General features: G+C 36.5%; 1 protein-coding gene across 1 annotated transcript; it reads right to left on the bottom strand.

Moving 5' to 3' along the window:
- Positions 1-17,231: 17,231 nt before the first annotated feature.
- LOC112723820 (dolichyl-diphosphooligosaccharide--protein glycosyltransferase subunit 4A-like) lies at positions 17,232-17,345 on the bottom strand. The gene has a single exon (XM_025775221.1). The coding sequence runs from the start codon at positions 17,343-17,345 to the stop codon at positions 17,232-17,234; it is 114 nt and encodes a 37-aa protein (XP_025631006.1).
- Between the last annotated feature and the right edge of the window lie 3,899 nt (positions 17,346-21,244).

The following is a 21,244-nucleotide window of genomic DNA, read 5'->3' on the forward strand; positions in this document are numbered from 1 at the left end:
GGTACATTATAATGGTCAGACAAGTCAGCAATCCACGTGTGAAGCCCCCAAGCCATGTCACGCCGTGAAGTGCCACGTAGGGAGTTTTACTAACGGAGTCAATGCCGGAATATAGATTGGTTAGTTTCATCTCACGGATCTCAGGATTGATGGTTACATTTGGTAGTTTCCTTCTCTCATGGGTAGATTTGTCAGCGTTTTCAACTTCCATTGGTACAAATGGTAGTTTACTCTATTTAGTTTAAATAAAACTAATTAGATTAAACAAAGGAATAGATTATATTAAAAGTCTAATTGACTAAACATAAGCGCATGAGGTTGAAATTTCATTAAATACTTAATTCTTTTTCAGGTTGTTTAGCCTTGACTATTGGATGCGGCAATAATGCACGGGAAATATTTGAAGAATTAATTCGTCCTCTAGATGAATCCCTTGCGTCCAAGTCAGATGTTTCAAAGATAACCGTAATGAGTAATTACAAAATCCTGTGTGAAATTTTTTCATGGTGTCTTTGGTATTTAGTTGGAACTTATTTGGTTGATGCCAATTGTTTTTGTAGTTGCTTGAATGCTTGGCTATAATAACCTTTATTGTTGCTTGATTTTTTATATTATGTGAAATTTCTAATGTTTTATTATTATTGTTTTCTACTGCATGTTCACGAATCTCTAATCTTCACAAATCAACGAATCATAGAGAGAAGATTTGCATGATGTTAAAACCTTGTATATTAATTAAAAATTTAACTTTTTGAACACTTAGTTGTTTGTATCTGCAGTTGGTTTTGACACTTTATGCTTATTATTTTGTAATTCAACTACATGTTGACTTGTTCTGTTTATTTATTCTAATTACAGTAAAACAGGATTTTTTTTCTTTTCCATGGCTTCCGCAACATTCCTTGAAGACTAAAGCCTCCTCTTCACAGCACAGGTTGGCTTAACATCTCTTCTTCCTTTTGATTTTTCTTTTCTGCACTTATACTTTTATGTGGTGAGATCATAAAATTTTCTTTTTCTGCACTTATACTTTTGAAACTGTGGGGAAGAATAAAAATAAATGTGTGTCAGCTAGATAATAATATTTGTGAATTTAATATTTTGATTCAGAATCTGCAATGGGTTTTCAACTAAGGCCTACATCTAGTGTTACATTGTTTTTGCCTTGATTGATGCATATCCAGCTAAACATCTCATCCTTGCGTGTAACTGTGTGCTTCTGTCTGAATTTTATGCTCTGCAATTCGTAATTTGATTTTTTATTACCGGGTCTTGGGTGCAATCACGTTGATAAGACTTCTTTAACCTAATTGCCTCAAAATTAGTTTGGCAACCTATTTGATTGGGGATTGAATTCATGGAGATTCTCTTTGAGATCATGTTTCTGCTTTCTATGGTTAAGGATGTAAAATATTTTTTTGAGTAAAATAGGCTAATTAAGTGAATATGTTTTGGTGTGTCTGAATACATGAATTATTAAATTCTCTAGTAATGACAACGAGTTGACTTTTAAGCTATATTCCCTTAGAAGGTGGAAACCTTTTACCGAATTCATACTGTATTGAAATATTAAGCATACACGATGGATTCATATACAAATCAATTTAATGCTAAATGGAATTTTATATTTACCTCCTGCTTTTGATCGGAAGACTACTGTATCTGTGCATGTTAAAAAATTATAATATACTATTTAAGTTTGGATGATGGTAATGCATAACAAATATAAAAAATTATATAACAGCTAGCTAGAAACCTGCATCTTCCGTAGTATTAATTTTATGCCTGATGATATAGCTAAGAATTTTGTTTAGCCACCGCTAGGTCTATATAGTCATCAGATCAATATGTGTGGAAATTTGACTGCTAGTTTAAATAACTATTTTTTTATAAATAAAAAATAAACATATTTATGAGATAGAACAGAACTTTACTAATTAATGCAAAAATTTGTAATAAATTATTGGATTATTTAATTTACTAATTATTTTGGCAATAGGAGATAAGAACATCATGGCTGTCACAATATATTTTATTAGAATTTACTCAATTTAGAAACAAGCATCATTTATAGTTATAGGTCTCTGCGTTTACTTGTTTGTGTTATTTTTCTAACCAGTGGTGCTTCATTTATTTAATTGTTATTGTAGATTAATAAGCCATATCTTCTTTTAGCATCTGGAGAATTTTCTTTCACAAATGGAATTATAAGTGTGGCATCACTGGTATGTTATATATAGAATTATATATCACTTTTGTGAAATTGATTGCTTTAAGTTTTTTTTTTTTAATTTCAGTTGTTATTAATTAGGATGTGACTATCTTTATTCATTTATTTTCCTTTTATATTTTATTAAATTAATTAGAAGAACATTTTGACAAAAATAAAAACTATAATAATTAGGCCCGACTAAAAAGGGTTAATGAATCAACCAAGATTTGTAATGAGAGAAGCATTGCTGAGATGAAGAAACTCAGCTTGAGTTTTTGAAGGAGAAAAAAAGTAAGAGTGTGAATGAATCAAAACAGAAATTGTGTTGATTAAATGTGTTACAATGAGTTGCAAATAAAATAATTGGACATGTGCTGGTAATTTTGTTCAGATTTTCACAATGGAGATTTGAGGTTTTGATTATAAGAATGTTTAATCACTACTCTTCTAATTGTACCAAGGATACATTATAGAAATTAATCAACTTTCCAAAATGTAAATGATTGTACGATTATTTATTTATTTGCTAAATTTTTCGATTCTTGTTGATTTCTGTTCTGTGGAATTCTTCTTCATATGCATGTTAGAACAATGTAAAGTGCGAGCAAGATCCCCTTTGATATATAAGTTGAGTGGCTGAAAAGCTCTAATTGGTTGTAAGTTGTAACTGTGAGAGTTCTCTACCAATCTTGGAAGAGAATGAAGGAAGCTTTTAAGTGATCATGATTCAGGAATTTCATCTTGTTGATATTGAAGTGATAAGTGATCTTTTGGTTCTTAATTTTTCATATTATCCCGAATTATGTGTTGTTTTATTTGAATATGTTAATTAGATTGTCTAATATTTAATTATTTATAGATTACATGTCCGTAATATGTAAATTCTCTTACTTTATTCTTTTTTTTATTATGTTTTTAAATTATATTTTTGTTGTAGGAATTGGATCAAGAGAATGAGACTCCATCACCAAAAGAGTTTGGAAGTAGGTTTTTTGGAACGAGCAACAAAGTACACTACAACATTTTCAGACTGAGGCAACATTTAAAAAGTATTGCTTAAAAGTTGATAAAGAGTTGCTTTTGATCTATAGCAACACTTTTAGACCTAAAGCAACATTTTCGAATCCCTTGCAGATGCAGCCATTGCCTTAGGTCAAAACAACGCTTTTTTTTCTTCAAAAGCAACATTTTTGTAAGCAATGCTTCAAAAGCATTTCCTATTCTAAAGCAAAAACAACACTTTTGGTCAGATTCTAATGCAATCCTTATTAAGTGTTGTCTTTTTTATAATTTTATAACTAGTGAAAAACGTTGCCTATTCTATTAGTATAGCAACCCTAAGCAACGTTGAATATTACACTGAACTATAGCATCACTTTAGAAGCATTGCCACTTCTTTTATTACTAAGACATCAATTTAAAGGCATTGGCTCTTCTTTAAAACCGTTGTTTTTTCTTGTGATAGTACTAGGTACATTTTGTCACTATTTATTAGCTATCAGTACAATAATTTAAACATTTCATTTAAATTTGATACAATAAAATTAAAAATATGATAAAAGAAACAAAATCTCAACTTATTCTACTTGAATATATATTAAGAAATTAAAATATATTACTATATAACTCTTTAATTCATATAACAAAATATGGCAAATTAATTAAATAAAAGACCATTAACAAAATACATGTACTTAAAAGAAAAAAAAAAAGCTAAATACGATGAGCAAATTTGGAACCATTCTCATCCTTAGAACCATTCTCCCAAGGATCTTTATCAAACTGATCCTGAATAAGTTCTACCTTATAACCCAAACTTTCTTTCCAATTGATGAGAGATCATAGCACAGTTCTGATGTTTTGTTAACACTTGAAGGCTTCAGGATCATCATCAACTTCACTTTCTGACTCTTCTTCTCTTTCAACACATCATATCTTTCTACATCGTCTCCTATGATTCTTGTTTTTGTAAGGAAACCTACAGAAGAAGATAGTTTACTGAGATGCTAACCAAATCATCAACCTAGTACATGTGTTCATGCATTGTGATCACTGTTATTCGAACCAATATAGAATAGGCACCACCACTGAGTAGAAAATATTTTTTATTAGAAGTACAAGATCAGTAATAAAATTGGAAGTGGTTCCTTCCATTTTTTTCTCTAAGTTCAAACTCACTGTAACTCATATGATAATGAGAAACAATAACTTTCACACACAGTATAGAGTGGAGCACTAGGATACATCAATGGCCAAAATAACAATACAAGAAAGCACTTAATATTACAATAACTTTCACACAGAGCATAGAGTTAGACCATGAATATTCTTAATTAATTACCTTTTTTTCACATTTGCACAAAAAAATTTCATCAAATAACTAGAAAACTAGTTACCTGTGTCCCAAATAGTAAGCTTTACTCTTTTGTCATCAATTGTAAAAAGCTTGATCTTGAAGTCCATATCTGACTCAGTAATTTAATAAATAAATGGAAAAAATTATAGTACAAAATTCCTTTGTTAGTGAAGCATTCAATATACCAAAAACTACTAAGTGAAAATCTTCAAAGCTAGCTATATATATGCCACCAAATCCTGATAAACTACTATCACATGTAAGCAACTATGAACAAATTAAAGGTAATCAACCAACATAATCTCTAATTACCATAATAATATCAGCCCAATGAACTCAATATAAAGTTGATGAGAGTCGACTATTAAATTTGCATACATTGTTACTTGTTAGGCCTAATTTGCTTCAATGAAGACTCCAGCCGATGCTCAGGCCGTTCAATCTCGTTAAAATCTAAGTTATCAATTCTTCCCCTAGAAGATTTCTAGATACATGAAAATAAAATATAATTAAGTAAGAACGAGCATAACTTATTTAATCAGTTACAATTTTATATATAATTCAAGCAAAATTACATACTAAAAATTATATTATTATGTTGGTGACAAAATAAAAATTCATGTTTACCAAAAAAACATCTTGTATATTTCTTCTCCATGTGTTGGCTTATTCCATGTAAATTCAATAATACATGTTCATACCCTGGGTCGAGCTATCCGACCCGGGATATTTAGCAACAAGACGACCGACCTCTTCAGGTCAGACTATCCGACCTCTTCTCAAAGAGCTCGGCCAAGTTGTCAGGAAAGCCCAATAAAGGACCCAGATAGAGGAACACGACCCAAATCCAAAGGCAGTCCAAGCCTATGGAGATAAGGGCGGTTCCCTTGAAGATAAGATGACTTCACTCAAAGATAAGATAAGATAAGATAACTATCTTATCCCCAGAAAGGTCATCCTCTACTATTATAAATACACTGGAGCACCCAGGTATAACTCATACTCTGATTCTACTAAAAACCTGCTTAATACCCTTGCTAACTTAAGCATCGGAGTCCCTTGCAGGTACCACCGCCCTCCGGTGACAAAGGATCAGCAGCATAGCCAGTCAAACAAGTCGGACACAACCGCTCCGGCCGCCATCCACCAGCCAGACACGTCAGCTCCGATCAGTACAGAAGATCTCGTCCGAGATCGACCTACAGTTTCAGGTAACCCTCGGAACATTGGCGCCGTTGCCGGGGAACCTGGAAGTCATCCTACCACCATGGCGGACGACTATGACAACAACCACGACTCGGATCAAAAAGACAGGATGCCACATAAAAATGCGGACACTACACCAAAAGATACTCCTCAACCTAACAAAGACAAGGATTCACCAAACACGGGAGCTTTGGAGGCACTTCAAGATCGTCTGAAGCAACTCGAAAAAGAGGTCGAGTATCAACGAGAGACGGAGAGAAACCTACAAAGAGAAGCTAGGCGACGCCGTGAACTGGAGGATAAACTCCTAAAAATCGAAGCCAATCTTAAAACTAAAACTACCAGATCCAACCACAGAGATAGCTCTCGCAAAGACCAAGACCCGTTCACCAAGGAGATCATGAAGGCCAAAATCCCAAAAGACTTCAAACTTCCTGACATGACTTTATACGATGGCACAGCAGACCCCAGCCATCATCTCAGTAATTTCAGAAGTAGAATGTACCTCACTGATGCCTCAGATGCAGTCCGCTACAAAGCCTTCCCGACTACCTTAACAAAGACAGCCATTAAATGGTTCGACAATCTATCCCCTAGGTCCATCTCAAGCTTCGACGACTTAGCCCAGAAGTTTCTGGCCAGATTCTCCATTCAAAAAGACAAAACTAAACAGGTCCCAAGTCTATTAGGAATCAAGCAAGGAGATCGGGAAAGTCTACGCGGCTACATGAAAAGATTCAACAAAGCATGTCTGGACATACAAAGTCTGCCCACAGAAGCGGCCATCATGGGCCTCATCAATGGCTTACGAAAAGGGCCTTTTAGCCACTCTATATCAAAAAATCATCCCATATCTCTAAATGAGGTACAAGAACGAGCTGAGAAGTATATCAACATGGAGGAAAACTCTCGACTAAGAGAGACCTCAAAATCCGGGCTCTCCTACTCCTCCCGAGATAAGGACAAAGAATCCAAGAAAAAAGAAGATCAACATGGGAAAAAGATCAAAAAATACCACAATTATACCCCTCTTCGGGTGTCTCTTGTGGATGTCTACAGAGAAGTATGTCATACTGAAAAGATACCTCCAGCTCGACCACTCAAAAGCAAAAAAGGAGGAGGAAACCGGGCTGAATATTGTGAATATCATCGAATCTATGGACATTCCACCAACGAATGTTTCGACCTAAAAAATATCATAGAGAAACTGGTGAGAGAAGGAAAGTTAGATTGGTATTTAGCGAACCGAGCAGACGATCCCAAAAAAAGAAGAAGGGATGAAGATGTCGGACGGGCTGAACGACCACCTCGTACGCCCGAGAGACATGTCCACATGATACACGGTGGATTTTCGAGAGGAGGGATCTCCAAATCATCTCGCAAAAGATATCTTAAAGAAGTATATCACGTCGAGGGAAGAGAGGAAGTACCCGACATCCCCACAATTACCTTTACCAAAGAGGACGCATCCGGCATCATCTCAGGACATGACGATCCCATAGTCATTACTATCGTATTGGAAAATGCAAATCTCCACCGCACACTGGTAGACCAAGGAAGCTCCACTGACATCTTGTTCAAAACTGCTTTCGACAAACTCGGTCTGGAAGAAAAAGAACTCAGAGCATATCCGAACAGCCTGTTCGGGCTAGGAGACACTCCAATTCAACCACTTGGATACATCTCACTACACATGACCTTTGGAAAAGGAAACCAGTCAAGAACGCTCAAGATAGACTACATCGTGGTCGACGTGAGTTCAGCCTATAATGCCTTAATAGGTCGGACAACATTAAATCAGCTCAGCGCAGTAGTCTCAACTCCACATCTATGCATGAAGTTCCCAATTGCATAAGGGATAGCTACAATAAAAGCAGACCAGAAGACGGTGCGCCGCTGTTATAACGAAAGTCTAAACCTCAAAGGCAGGGGAGAAGAATTCCACACCATCGAACTCGGTGGAGTTCAGAGGCGGGAAGAACTCCGTCCACAACCTGAAGGCGAAGTGGAAAAAGTCCAGATTAGAGATATCCCGGAAAAAACAACCAACATTGGAACAATCCTAAAAGGAGATATAAAAGAATCACTCGTACAGTTCTTACGAGATAATGTCGACCTCTTTGCATGGAAGGCTGCAGACATGCCAGGCATAGATCCTAAGTTAATGTGCCACAAGCTAGCAGTCTACCCAGGATCTCGGCCAGTATAACAGAGACGTAGAAAGCTCGGACCAGAACGATCCCAAGCTGTGGAAGAGCAGGTACAAGCTTTACTGGAGGCAGGATTCATAAGAGAAGTTAAGTACCCACTATGGCTAGCTAACGTCGTCTTGGTGAAAAAATCAAATGGGAAGTGGCAGATGTGCACCGACTACACTGATCTCAACAAAGTCTGTCCAAAAGATTCTTATCCACTCCTAAGTATCGACGCTCTGGTGGATGCCTCCTCTGGATACAAATACCTCTCGTTTATGGACGCCTATTCGAGATATAACCAAATCCCAATGTACCCACCTGATCAGGAAAAAACCTCATTCTTAACCCCAAAAGCAAATTACTGCTACATCGTCATGCCTTTTGGACTCAAAAACGCAGGAGCTACTTATCAGAGATTAATGAATAAGGTCTTTACAAACCACATCGGAAAAATCATGGAAGTCTATGTGGACGACATGCTAATAAAAACACAAAGTGAAGAGACGTTATTGTCCGACCTCACCCAAGTATTCGACACTATAAGAAGGCATGGCATGCGACTTAACCCTGCAAAATGCACCTTTGCAGTAGAGGCTGGAAAATTTTTGGGTTTTATGCTCACACAAAGAGGAATCGAGGCAAACCCGGATAAATGCCGGGCCATACTCGACATGAAGAGCCCGACTTGTGTCAAAGAAGTACAACAACTCAATGGAAGGTTGGTAGCCTTGTCCAAATTTCTAGCTGGATCGGCAATAAGATCTCTCCCCTTCTACGCCACTTTAAGGAAGGGAAAGAGGTTTGAATGGACAACAGAGTGCGAGCAGGCCTTTCAAGATTTCAAAAAATTCCTAGGACAGCCACCTATCCTAACTCGGCCACGGGAAGGAGAACCACTTATATTATACCTCGCAGTAGGAAGTCGGGCAGTAGCCTCGGCACTAGTTCGAGAAGACGACAGTGGGCAACAACCTGTATACTTCATCAGCAAGGCATTACAAGAATCCGAGCTGAACTACCAAAAAATAGAAAAATTCGCCTATGCTCTCATACTAACATCTCGACGACTTCATCCATATTTCCAAGCTCACACCATTAGGGTGCGAACCAACCAACCCATAAAAGGGATTTTGTAGAAAACAGACTTAGCAGGCAGAAACCTGCAATGGGTAGTCGAGTTGTCCGAATTCAACCTTCAATATGAAGCTCGAACAGCCATCAAATCGCAATATCTAGCCGACTTCATTGCAGAATTTACAGACACCCCGAAAATCCCTACAGAATAGAATCGCTACGTAGACAGTTCCTCCAATAAAACGGGAAGCGGCGCGGGTGTGATAATTGAAAGTGACCAGGGAACCCAAATCGAACTTTCCCTCAAATTTGGGTTCCCTGCCTCAAACAACCAAGCTGAATATGAGGCGCTACTAGCTGGTTTGAAGCTGGCCAGGGAGGTTGGAGCTCAAAAGCTTATCATCTTTAGCAACTCACAAGTAGTCACTTCACAAATAGCAGGGAGCTACCAAGCCAAAGATCCCACCATGAAAAAGTACTTGGACAAAACTAGGGAACAGCTCAGACAACTCGGGGAATATGAGGTCCGCCACATACCCCGAGAACAGAATGCCCGAGCTGATGCACTCTCAAAACTAGCCAGCACCAAACCAGGGGACAACAATAGAAGCCTCATCCAAGAAATGCTACAGAACCCGTCAATCTCGGAAGAAGAAAAAGTCCTAGCCATAACAGGTCAAGATCAAGGATGGATGACTCCCATAATTAACTACCTCAAAACAAAAACACTCCCCAAAGATGAAAAGGAGGCAAAGAGGTTAAAACGGGAGGCACAATACTACACTATCATAAACAATACTTTATACAAAAAAGGATCTTAATACCATTGTTAAAATGTGTGCTGACTTCCAACACAAAGGAAGTTTTAGAAGAAGTACACAGTGGCATCTATGGCAATCATCTCGGAGCACAGGCACTTACCAAAAAAGTACTCCGGGCAGAATTTTATTGGCCAACTCTACAAAAAGAAGCCACATAATTCGTAAAGACATGTCCACCATGTCAGAAACATGCCAACTATCACATCGCCCCGCCAGAGGAACTCGTCAGCGTAACCTCACCTTGGCCATTCGCAAAATGGGGACTCGACCTTCTCGGACCTTTCCCTCAGGGAACGGGACAAGTCAAATTCCTCATAGTAGAGGTAGACTATTTCACAAAGTGGATCGAGGCAGAACCCCTAGCCCACGCCACCGCTCAAAGAAGTCGAAAATTTTTATATAGAAATATTTTCACAAGGTTTGGGGTTCCATACTCCATCACCATGAACAATGGCACTCAATTTATAGATACGGGCTTCAGAAAATTGGTGGCCGATCTGAACATAAAACACCAATTTACGTCCGTAGAACACCCTCAAGCCAACGGACAAGCAGAAGCTGCCAACAAAGTCATATTGGCCGGGTTAAAATAGAGATTACAGGATGCAAAGGGAGCCTGGGCCGAAGAGCTCCCACAAGTCCTATGGGCATACCAAACAACACCACATTCCACCACAAAGGAATCACCTTTCCGACTAGCCTACGGAACGGAGGCAATGATCCTAGTGGAGGTCAAAGAAGGGTTGCCCAGAGTGATCCACTATAATGAAGAAGCCAACTCCCAACTTCAAAGGGAAGAACTCGACCTACTTCCAGAAATCCGAGAAAGAGCTCGCATCAGGGAAGAGGCATTAAAACGTCGAATGGCTTCAAGATACAATCAAAAGGTAGTGCCGCGAGGTTTCACCGAGAACGACCTCATCCTAATCCGAAATGATATCGGAACAACTCAACCTGGAGAAGGAAAGCTGGCAGCAAACTGGAAAGGACCCTACCGAGTCATAGAAGTACTTGGAAAGGACTACTACAGACTGTCCGAACTCGAAGGGCGAGAGCTTCCTAGGTCATGGCACGCCTGCAACCTAAGAAGGTACTACAGTTAGAGGTAATAAAGATCTTAGAATAAGGTGCACTCTTTTTCCTGAAAAGGTTTTTTAATGAGGTGCCAAGCCAAGATCAATAAATTGCCCAACTTAGAGGGATAAAACTCCCACATGTATATATCTGCATTTTCTTTTGAATAAAGTTTTTTAGATTTTTTACAAATTCTCAAGACGCATTAGTCTGAAACGCTAAAAAAATTCATCGCCCGATTATAAAGCTACAAGATCTGTAGAAAGTGAAGATCAAATTCTCTGTCCGACCACAATAAAGACCAAAGAAGATGAAAATCAAATTCATCAAAAGGTCGACCAAACAAGGATCAAACCTAACTTCGACAAAATCGGCAAAGATGAAAGAGCGACAAAAACAGAATAATGCAAGAAGTTATCGAAAGTGATCCATAGAAAGGACCTGACGATGTTTTAATAAAATGGGTTGCTAAAAATAACTTAAAAAGACAGGCCGACATAAAGAAGTCGGACTAGTCAACCACAATAACCAAAGTTATAAAAGTCAATCCCTGGAAAGAGGCATGGCCAGCCCTAAAAAAGAGTATTACTAGAAATAACTTAGAAGGGACCGACATGATGAAGTCGGCCTCCCACAAACAAGTTATAAAAAGTAATCCCTAAAAGAGACCTGACAAAGGTCCAAAAAGAGGATTACTAGAAATAACTTAGAAGGGACCGACATGATGAAGTCGGCCTCCCACAAACAAGTTATAAAAAGTAATCCCTAAAAGAGACCTGACAAAGGTCCAAAAAGAGGATTACTAGAAATAACTTAGAAGGGACCGACATGATGAAGTCGGCCTCCCACAAACAAGTTATAAAAAGTAATCCCTAAAAGAGACCTGACAAAGGTCCAAAAAGAGGATTACTAGAAATAACTTAGAAAAGACCGACATGATGAAGTCGGCCTTTCACAAACAAGTTATAAAAAGTAATCCCTAAAAGAGACCGGAACAGGTCCAAAAAGAGGACTACTAGAAATAACTTAGGAGGGACCAACGTAAAGAAGTCGGCCCAAAAACCTTAACGTTATAAAAAGTAATTCCTAACAGAGACCTAACAAAGGTCCGAACAAAATGGATTACTAGAAATAACTTCAGACAGAAGTGAGGAAGTTGACATACAAAGTTGGACCCAAACATCCACAACCTCAAAAGAATCAAGCCACAAGTATGAAAATACAAAGGCAATCAAAAGAGGTAGGACAACAAGGCTCCAACACTCCCAAAAACCTAAAAAGGTACCAGACAGATGCAGACAAATATATTATGAAAAGCACAAGTTATAATAATAACAAACCCAAGAGGCTACCAAAAGTCAGCCCCAAGAGCTTGAGAAACTACTTTGTTTCTCAAAATAAAGTTGCTAAAAAAGCAACTAAAAGAGTATCAAGAAGTCAGAAGTACCAATTAACAAAATATAAAAGTTCAAAGCCCACAAGCCGGGATATATACACAAACATCAAGAACAATCATTGAGGATCTGAAGATTTCTCAGCTGCATCAACACGGGACGAAGGAGGACGAGTCTGAAGAGGCACCGCATCCACCGTCCCATCATCCCGGTTCAAGATTTGACAATCAGGATCCGACTCGGGACGAATAACTACAGGGGGTGAAGAAGTCGGCACAACCGAGACCTTGGCAGAAGGCACAGGAGGAAGATCAACATCATCATCATCATCAGGGTCATCAGGGACAATTTTACCGTCCCTCACAATGTTGTCCAAGCTGAAGAGAGTAAGGTCGAGCTCAGGTGCAAAAACTCGAACCTGCTCCTTCAGGTTCTCATAAGCGGCATTAACGCTGCCTACAAGGTGACCCTGGAGCTCGGCATAGTTAGCTCGGGCAAACTCCAAATCCTCCCTGAGACGCATCATCTCCCTATAGGTCGTGACATAGCTCTCCTTATGCTTCAATGTCGTGTCTTCAGCCAACTTAGCAGAAGCTGCCAAGGCAATAGAACTAGCCTTTTCACCTTCCAACTCTTTCTCCAACTTGGTCACCTTCACCTCAAGCTCTTCCTTTAAACCCTTCATTCGATCAAACTCCAACTTGGCCTCCTCCATAAAGGCCTTTGTAGCGTGAATGGGAAGATCCTAGACAGTCTGATATAAAGCCCCCCATGTGTGCCATCTTGATACTACTTCGAGTAATAAAATCCAGATGGCAAAGAAGAGAAACATCGTCAGTAAGGATGGTACCATAAAGACCGATTTGCTGGTCGACAAACTCGACAGCATCGAAGTCAGGGGCATCAAGGTTAAAGGGCTCAGCTGTCTTCTACTTTTTTGGAGGAGGAGCGCTAGAGGTAGTGACAGAAGCCTGTGGAGGATCAACCAAACGAACCCGAGGAGTAGGGATCATCCTTCTCGGTCCAGGAGAGCTCGGTACGGGTGGCTTCGACTGAACCTGAGAGGACCCCTCCCCGGCCACCTTGGCCGAGATGTTCTGAGCTGCAGTAGCTTTCCTCGCCTTCTTAAAGGCCTTCATAGAGTCATTGTTTTTCACCATCTCTGGAAAAAACACAAAGATTGTTACAAATTGAGAGAAAAAGAACAAAGCTCGACAAAAAGGAAACAAAACGAAAACAAGATAAGACAACCGCTACCCAGCTCAGCTCGGAGAAGCGAAGGATTCCCTGAAAACCTTTTTGTGTTAAGATAAGGAGGCTGTCCCCCAGTTCTCCTCCAACACGTTAACAAAGGCATGTTCGACCTCATCCAACATCTCCCATGTATACCTCGACACTACAACATTCAGCGGGCTCATCGTTCTCATCCAAAAAAAAGGGACAAGCTCCTTTAACAGCTCGAACCTTAAAGAAATAATTCTTGAAGTCTCTAAAAGACTCATCATACATCGAAAAAATATTCTTTCCTTGGGCAGACCGAAAAGAAACCCAGGAAGCTTTCTTTTTGGCAGAAATCCCAGGCTTGGTCAAAACGAAAAGGTAAAGAAAGAGAGTTTGAAAAGGCTTAACGTCCAATTCCTGATGCAACAACTGGAAAATCTTAACAAAACCCCATGAATTCGGATGAAGTTGGGATGGAGACACATTGCATGACCACAACAAATTGGTTTCAAAGGGAGTAAAGGGAAAGGTAATGCTCATTTGACTAAAGAAATATTCGTAGGCATAAAAGAAAGGACGTTCCCCCTGGACTGAAGTCGGGAAACAGACCCTCTCATCAGAATCAGGTGTTACTAGCTCATAGTTTTTCTCCTGCTCCCGATTACTACAAATCCTGTGGTGTTTTCTCAGCTCCACACAGAATTCAGAATTTACCACAGAAACACACATCAACACGAGGGAGTCTAGCCAGTCCGACATACCCTCAGGGACTCTAAAGGAGGTCTCGACAATATTTTTGCGAGACAACATGGGTCAACTAAAATTCTACAGTAAGAAAAAAGAAAAAAGGGGTTACTAATCAAACAACTCGAGCAAGTTAAAAAAGAGCAACTCGGGCATAAAAGGATACAACCCAAACCGAAGCACATAAGTGGCAAGAAGGCAGACAAAGCAACAAAAGGAAACCCCAGGACCCACACTAAAGATCCAGGGGCATCCTTTGGAGGCAGTTATGGAACAAGGACTCAAGAAAACCTACAAGCCTACACCCCTACACGTCCTAACAGGAAGATAATAACCCTTTTTCAACAAAGCAACACTCTGAGAAGAAAGCCACGAGCTACAAAATCAAATAAAGTCATCCATATAACTACCTTCCAAACTCACAGTCTCAGCTTATTAACAAATGGAACTACCAAGCAACAACACGTATCAAGAAGAAGAAGTCATCAAAGACGCCACCTTTTTTAGAAAAATAAATCCCCCCCAAACAAGCAACAAGCAACCAGAAAAATCGTTACTTTCTACAAAGATTCACCAGCAAAATTACCAACATGGCAAAAGTTATCAAAGGAGAAATCTTTTGGGAAAGCAAACAGGTTCATAAAAGCCTCAGTAACAACACACTTCACAGCAAAATCAACCATAACAACATAAAAAGGTTCAAGCTATCCAACATGCATTCAAGCAAAATCAAAACTTTACCAAAAACTGAATGCAAAGCGATGAAGGAGGTAAAGAAGTGGAAAGAAGAAACCAACCTGGAAAAAGGCGAAAGCTTCGAAGAAAGTGAAGACGGAAAGATAGAATCTGGAATCGCCTTCCAAAACAAAGAAAGCGCCAGCAATCACCAAACAACGTCGCAGAAAGAAACGTGAAGATGCAAAGTCTCAGGAAAAACAGAAAGGTAGAAAGAAAAGGGGAAGTTAAAGCAAAGAAACAGAGAAAAAAACCGTTTTTGTGAAAGTGTTCAAAATAAACGTGGGAAGCAGCATTAAAAGAATTAATGAGGATAATTAAACCCTCGCGCATTCCCAAAGCAAGGAGACCCGTGTTTTCAAAAGAATGAAAATTCAAAAAACGTTCCGCATCCAAAGGAGAAAGAAGAAGTCGACAAAATGCTCGAGTTCGGCTTCACCAGAAGGATCGAAGTCGCAAAACTAAGACTCGACCTCAAAAGAAAGACCGAGCTCGAGCAGGGGCATTGTTCATACCCTGGGTCGAGTTGTCCGACCCGGGATGTTTAGCAACAAGACGACCGACTTCTTCAGGTCAGACTATCCGACCTCTTCTCAAAGAGCTCGGCCAAGTTGCCAGGAAATCCCAATAAAGGGCCCAGATAGAGGAACACTACCCAAATCCAAAGGCAGCCCATGCCTATAGAGATAAAGGCGGTTCCCTTGAAGATAATATGACTTCACTCAAAGATAAGATAAGATAAGATAACTATCTTATCCCCGAAAAGGTCATCCTCTACTATTATAAATACACTGGAGCACCCAGGTATAACTCATACTCTGATTCTACTAAAAACATGCTTAATACCCTTGCTAACTTAAGCATCGGAGTCCCTTGCAGGTGCCACCGTCCTCCGGTGACAAAGGATCAGCAGCATAGCCAGTCAAACAAGTCGGACACAACCGCTCCGGCCGCCATCCACCAGCCGGACACGTCAGCTCTGATCAGTACAGAAGATCTTATCCGAGATCGACCTACAGTTTCAGGTAACCCTCGGAACAATACCTAAAGCTGCAAAATAATAGACAACAAATTAATTAATAATTATTTTCATTAGAAAAAAAAATTGATAGATAAATATTTTAATTGATGATTTTAATAAAAAGAACTATGTAGTTGTCACGTTCATCAAGGTCAAGAGAAGCGAGCAATAAAGTGATGGGAAAATAGTGATAAGCCATAGATGGATTCATATGACAGAATGAATATGCAGAAAATGGAAAAATAATAATAAAAGCTCTCAAACTCACATATTTGGCTAATGCATTGAAAGCTTTCCTATAGCCTATGTTTGGATTACTTGCCTTAATTCCTAGCTAGATGAAACTATTAATTTAATTTTCCTAACTAATATAGTTGGTGCATAAACTCTTGAAAAATAGATATATTGATAGGTGATTACTTTTGAAATATATATGCTCCTCATAGAACTAGCCTTTTTTATCTCATTTGTTGTTGTACTTTATGAAGTAAGAAAAGCTCCAAACTAAGATTAAACACTTATTTTTTCTTTGATTTGGTTGATGCATGTGATACATATAACAAACAGCGAGTTTTGGCTTCAAAACAAAAGAAAGCTGTCAATACTCAAACAGTAGTAACTAATTGTTTAGTGAATTTAATCACTTGTTAAATTCAGCAGAAAAAATTTAAACTACTAGTCAAAACTCTGTTATCATACATCAATTACACTTTATTATGCATGCATGTTTTCATATATATCAAAACGTTTTTCATATATGCATGTTTTCATATATAATAAAGTGATTAGAATTCATAATGATAAAAATAGAAAACAAAAACATGCTTACTACCATGGCACATTTCTAACAAACATTCTATCTTCTTCGTTATCCTTATAAGCAAGAGTATACTCTTCACTTCCATCTAATAAACTTGTTATAACTTTCTCTTCTTGTAGCTTGTTAACTCTACCACTAGAAGAATCCTTTTGAGCTAATAAAGACAATAATTAAAACAAGTTAGTTTCAGTTTCAGTTTCATTATCATAATGAGAACAAAATAAGAACCAATAATAGGCCAAGAATTCAGGTCAATTGACAATTCACACTCTTAGTTAATAACAACTCCATAGCTAATAAGCACTTTACGCTGGAAATAAAAACTTTGTCTCAAATACATCAGAAAATTTAAAGTATTCTAGCTAGCTTTATATTTAAGGTTGCCCACAACCAAGTGATATGCTATAACCAAAGCAAAACTGAAAATGCCAAGAAAGTTAGCAATGAATCCCAAGACTTGATCATCAATCATCTCTAACTTCTTGAAGTAGACAAGCAACAGTAAAAGGCAAATCATTAAATACAGATGGTTAACATAATCTCAGATATCATTATTGAATCAAAATCCATAAACAAATTAAATATAATGACCAGTATGCCAAGAAACTAAATACCAAAACTGGTAAAATTAACATAATTGAACTCTCTGTAAATATGATTCAAACAACTCCATTTGACTATGATATACAAGTCATAACAATGACGAATTTTTCCCAATATTCCACAACTACCAAATTCAAATCTCAAAAACCTTGCCTCACTATTATTATCTATCACCTGTTATGACTTTCTCTTCTTCTTGTAGCATGTTAACTCCACCACCAGAAGAATCTCTGAGCTGATGAAGACAAAATAACTAAAACAAGTTAGTTTCAATTTCATACAATTAGACCAAACCCAATATAATGCAACACAGTGATTTAACTTTTTATAATAAGAAATTAAAAGAAACACTATAGAAAGAGTTGATAACATATATGATCAAATTCAAATCCAATTTCTCATGAATTAACAGTAATTATATTATTTTTTTATTGAGTTTATTTATCACAACAGAGTTCTTTTGCAGTGATGAATCTCTCTCCTATGCTTAACTTATAAATGAAAAAAGAAATCTAAGATGAAAATCTTTGCTACTGCTATTATTCTATTAGAATTGCACACTCAGCATTAACTTAATTTTTTTTCCATTTTTTCACCAATGAAAAAACAAGGCCCTAGTATATGTAATTCTAATAGCTCAGAAAAACAGCAAATAGAAACACACAATTTCTTTTTTCTCGAAAAGATCACACACACACAAAATAGAGAAATTAGAGTAGGAAAGGGAAGATTTGAAGTGTGCACCTAATGAAACGAAACAAGTTTAGCTGCAGATCAAACGTAGAACAAAACCAGATCTTGTACTATGCAATTTTTCGGCAAAATGCAGAGAGAAGCAACCAACACAGTGCAAAGAACAGAGAAAGAAAGGAACACGAGGTAAACTATGTTGAAAACAGAAATGAATGAAAAAATAGCTCAGCAGATAAAGAAAAACTCAACTACAAAATATACTACCTGAATTGATGAAAGCTAACAAGGCGAGAGCAGGAACGCGAGCAAACGAAGGCGAAGAGAAGAACTTAACTAGCACGATGAACCATGAGGAGAAAGGAACACAAAGAGAGCACAACAAGGCAAGTAGTGACAAACACGACAAACTGCCACTAGGGAGGAACGCAAAGAGAGAGGGAATGCTTCTCCGCGAGTAGAGAAGGAACCACGAATTGCATCGATTTAGGGGTTAGGGTTACCAGTAGCATTTTGTTTCAACATTTTGTCAGGAATGTGAAGATGACGAATGAATGAAAGTTTCTGTGTTGGAAACTTTGAATCATTTGGTTTTCTATTGATATATTTAGAGGAAAATTTGAATTTTTAACCAAAAAAATGCATTTATATAGTTTAGACAACACTTAGAATGAGAAGCTTATTAAAAATTTTATAGAAATTCTAGAAAAGTGTAGTTTATGTACATGGTAAGCGTTGCATGTGTATTTTGCTGAAGCAACGCCTTTCACGTGTTCTCTATCTAATCAAAGGGAACACTTATGTAGTGTTAGTTAAAAAAGTGTTGTGATAGCAATATTTCATTGCAACAAATATTAAGCATTGTTTTTTATCATTTTAAACAACACTTTTTAAGTGTTGCTTACAGTACATGTTGCAATAGGTAAAAAATGTTGTAGTGGTAGCGTGAAATATGATGGAGATTTTATGTATTAAGAGTTACATATTAAGACATTTATAATTAAAAAATCATGTTATGTTTGATACTTTGTATAAGAGTTATTACTTTTGATTTCCAATACTAAAAAATCATATATTATGTTTAATACTTTGTTTATGAGTTATATAATATTTTGTTTATGGATTATGATTTTTTGTTATTGTAAAATTTTAATTAAAAATTATTTGTTTAACACGATAAAAAGGAGGGTAAAAACTGCCTTTTTAAACGATAAAAATGTCACTGTCAAGGTTAAAACGGCGGTTCAAAAAACATTTTAACCAACTAAAAGTCACTCTGTCAAGGTAAAATGGTGGTTCAAAGCCACTCTGTCAGGATAAAAATGGCGGTTCAAAAATGTCATTTTAATCGACCAAAACGCCATTCTGTCAGAATAATAATAGCGGTTTGAACCGCCATTTTAACCTACCCAAAAACCGCCATTTTAATCCAGAAAATTGTGGCGTTTTTAGAAAACTGTTGTAATAACCAGAATAGCACCCAGAATTACGTCGCTTTCCAAAACCGCCGTACTTGGTGATAATGGCGGTTCAAACTGCCGTAAATACAAAAAAATGCCGTTTTTACCAGATTTTTTTTGTAGTGACACGTGTACAGTCGGAAGATAAATTCCACTTGATTCCTCAATCAGAAAATTTGAGAAGAGATAGACCTTCTCCTCGATCAGTTCATTCTTAAACATCTTTGCCAAATAATTCTTGATTGAACAAAGAATTTTATCACACTGTAAAACAAATTAAATATAAAAGCTATTAGCATATATAAAGCTATTAAATCACACTGTCTTTGATTCGTGCAAAGGTTTACTTATCAAATAAACTTAAAATACGAACTAAAAATATTTATAATCTGGACCTAGCATCAATTGAAAGAATCATGAAAAATAATCAACTAATCTTATCATCCATGAGAACCATTTCTATGTAAACCGTCTTGCTCTTGTCAAATTTGGATAGGACTTTCCATAACCTTATAATTCTTGCCTTTATTTTCCAAACTTGTTCATTACATAATCTATCATAGGTAATACTATTGATAGAATCATAGCTAGTAGCCATTAGGTATAAAAATAAAAAACAGAAGAAGAACTATGTCTGAATTATGAATTTTTTAAATGATAAATAATTGTAAAAATTTACTATTACTTATATATATATATATATATATACACACACACACACTAATTGTACACGGTAATAATTAGCCAATATTTTCAATGAAAATACTTGCTACAATTAGGTAAAAATTATGCCATTATGTTTTGATTAACTTTTATCATTAATTCAATGAAGATCTTTACTCAATATATATATTATCTACATTAATTATATGTCAATATTTTTAGGAAAGAACTAAAAGAGGATATATATATATATATATATATATATTATTACTATATAGGAAGCAGATATAAAAAGATATCTTATTGTAATAAAATAAAATATTATACTATAAACAACTGTATTTGTAAAATAATTTTATTGATACACTATATAGATTATCATATATTTTTGCAAAGAATAACCATTAATTAATACAAATATATATATATATATTCACAAAAATTACAAAAAAATTATTTTCTCAAATCTTAATACATAAAAATGAAAATATGTGTATTATCATTGTATACTATACAAACATCTACGTTCGTTTTTATTATATTATAACACTAAAAATTATAATATCATATTATTATTAATTATAGATATTTGCTACAATTATATCAAATTTAATTATAACTCTAAATAAATAAAATAGATAACAATTAATATTATTTTTTATTCTTTTATATTTAATATTTACTGTAATTATAAAAAATACAATGAATAAAAATATAAGTAGAAAATAAAACATATCAATTAAAATTAAATCTGTTAACTAATTGAAGGTAAATAATATTTGGCAATTATTTTAGTATTTAATTAATTTTTTTTTAATGTGATTGATCAATGACTTTTTAATTATTTTTATCGTATATTGCCCAATAACTTGCTTAATGATTAATCTTTTTAATTAATCTTGTGTTCATACAATATAACTTTACGGTGATATTATGAATCACAGTAATATAATGT

The sequence above is a fragment of the Arachis hypogaea genome, chromosome 11 (genome assembly GCF_003086295.3).
Source record: "Arachis hypogaea cultivar Tifrunner chromosome 11, arahy.Tifrunner.gnm2.J5K5, whole genome shotgun sequence".
In the NCBI taxonomy this organism is placed as follows: domain Eukaryota; kingdom Viridiplantae; phylum Streptophyta; class Magnoliopsida; order Fabales; family Fabaceae; genus Arachis; species Arachis hypogaea.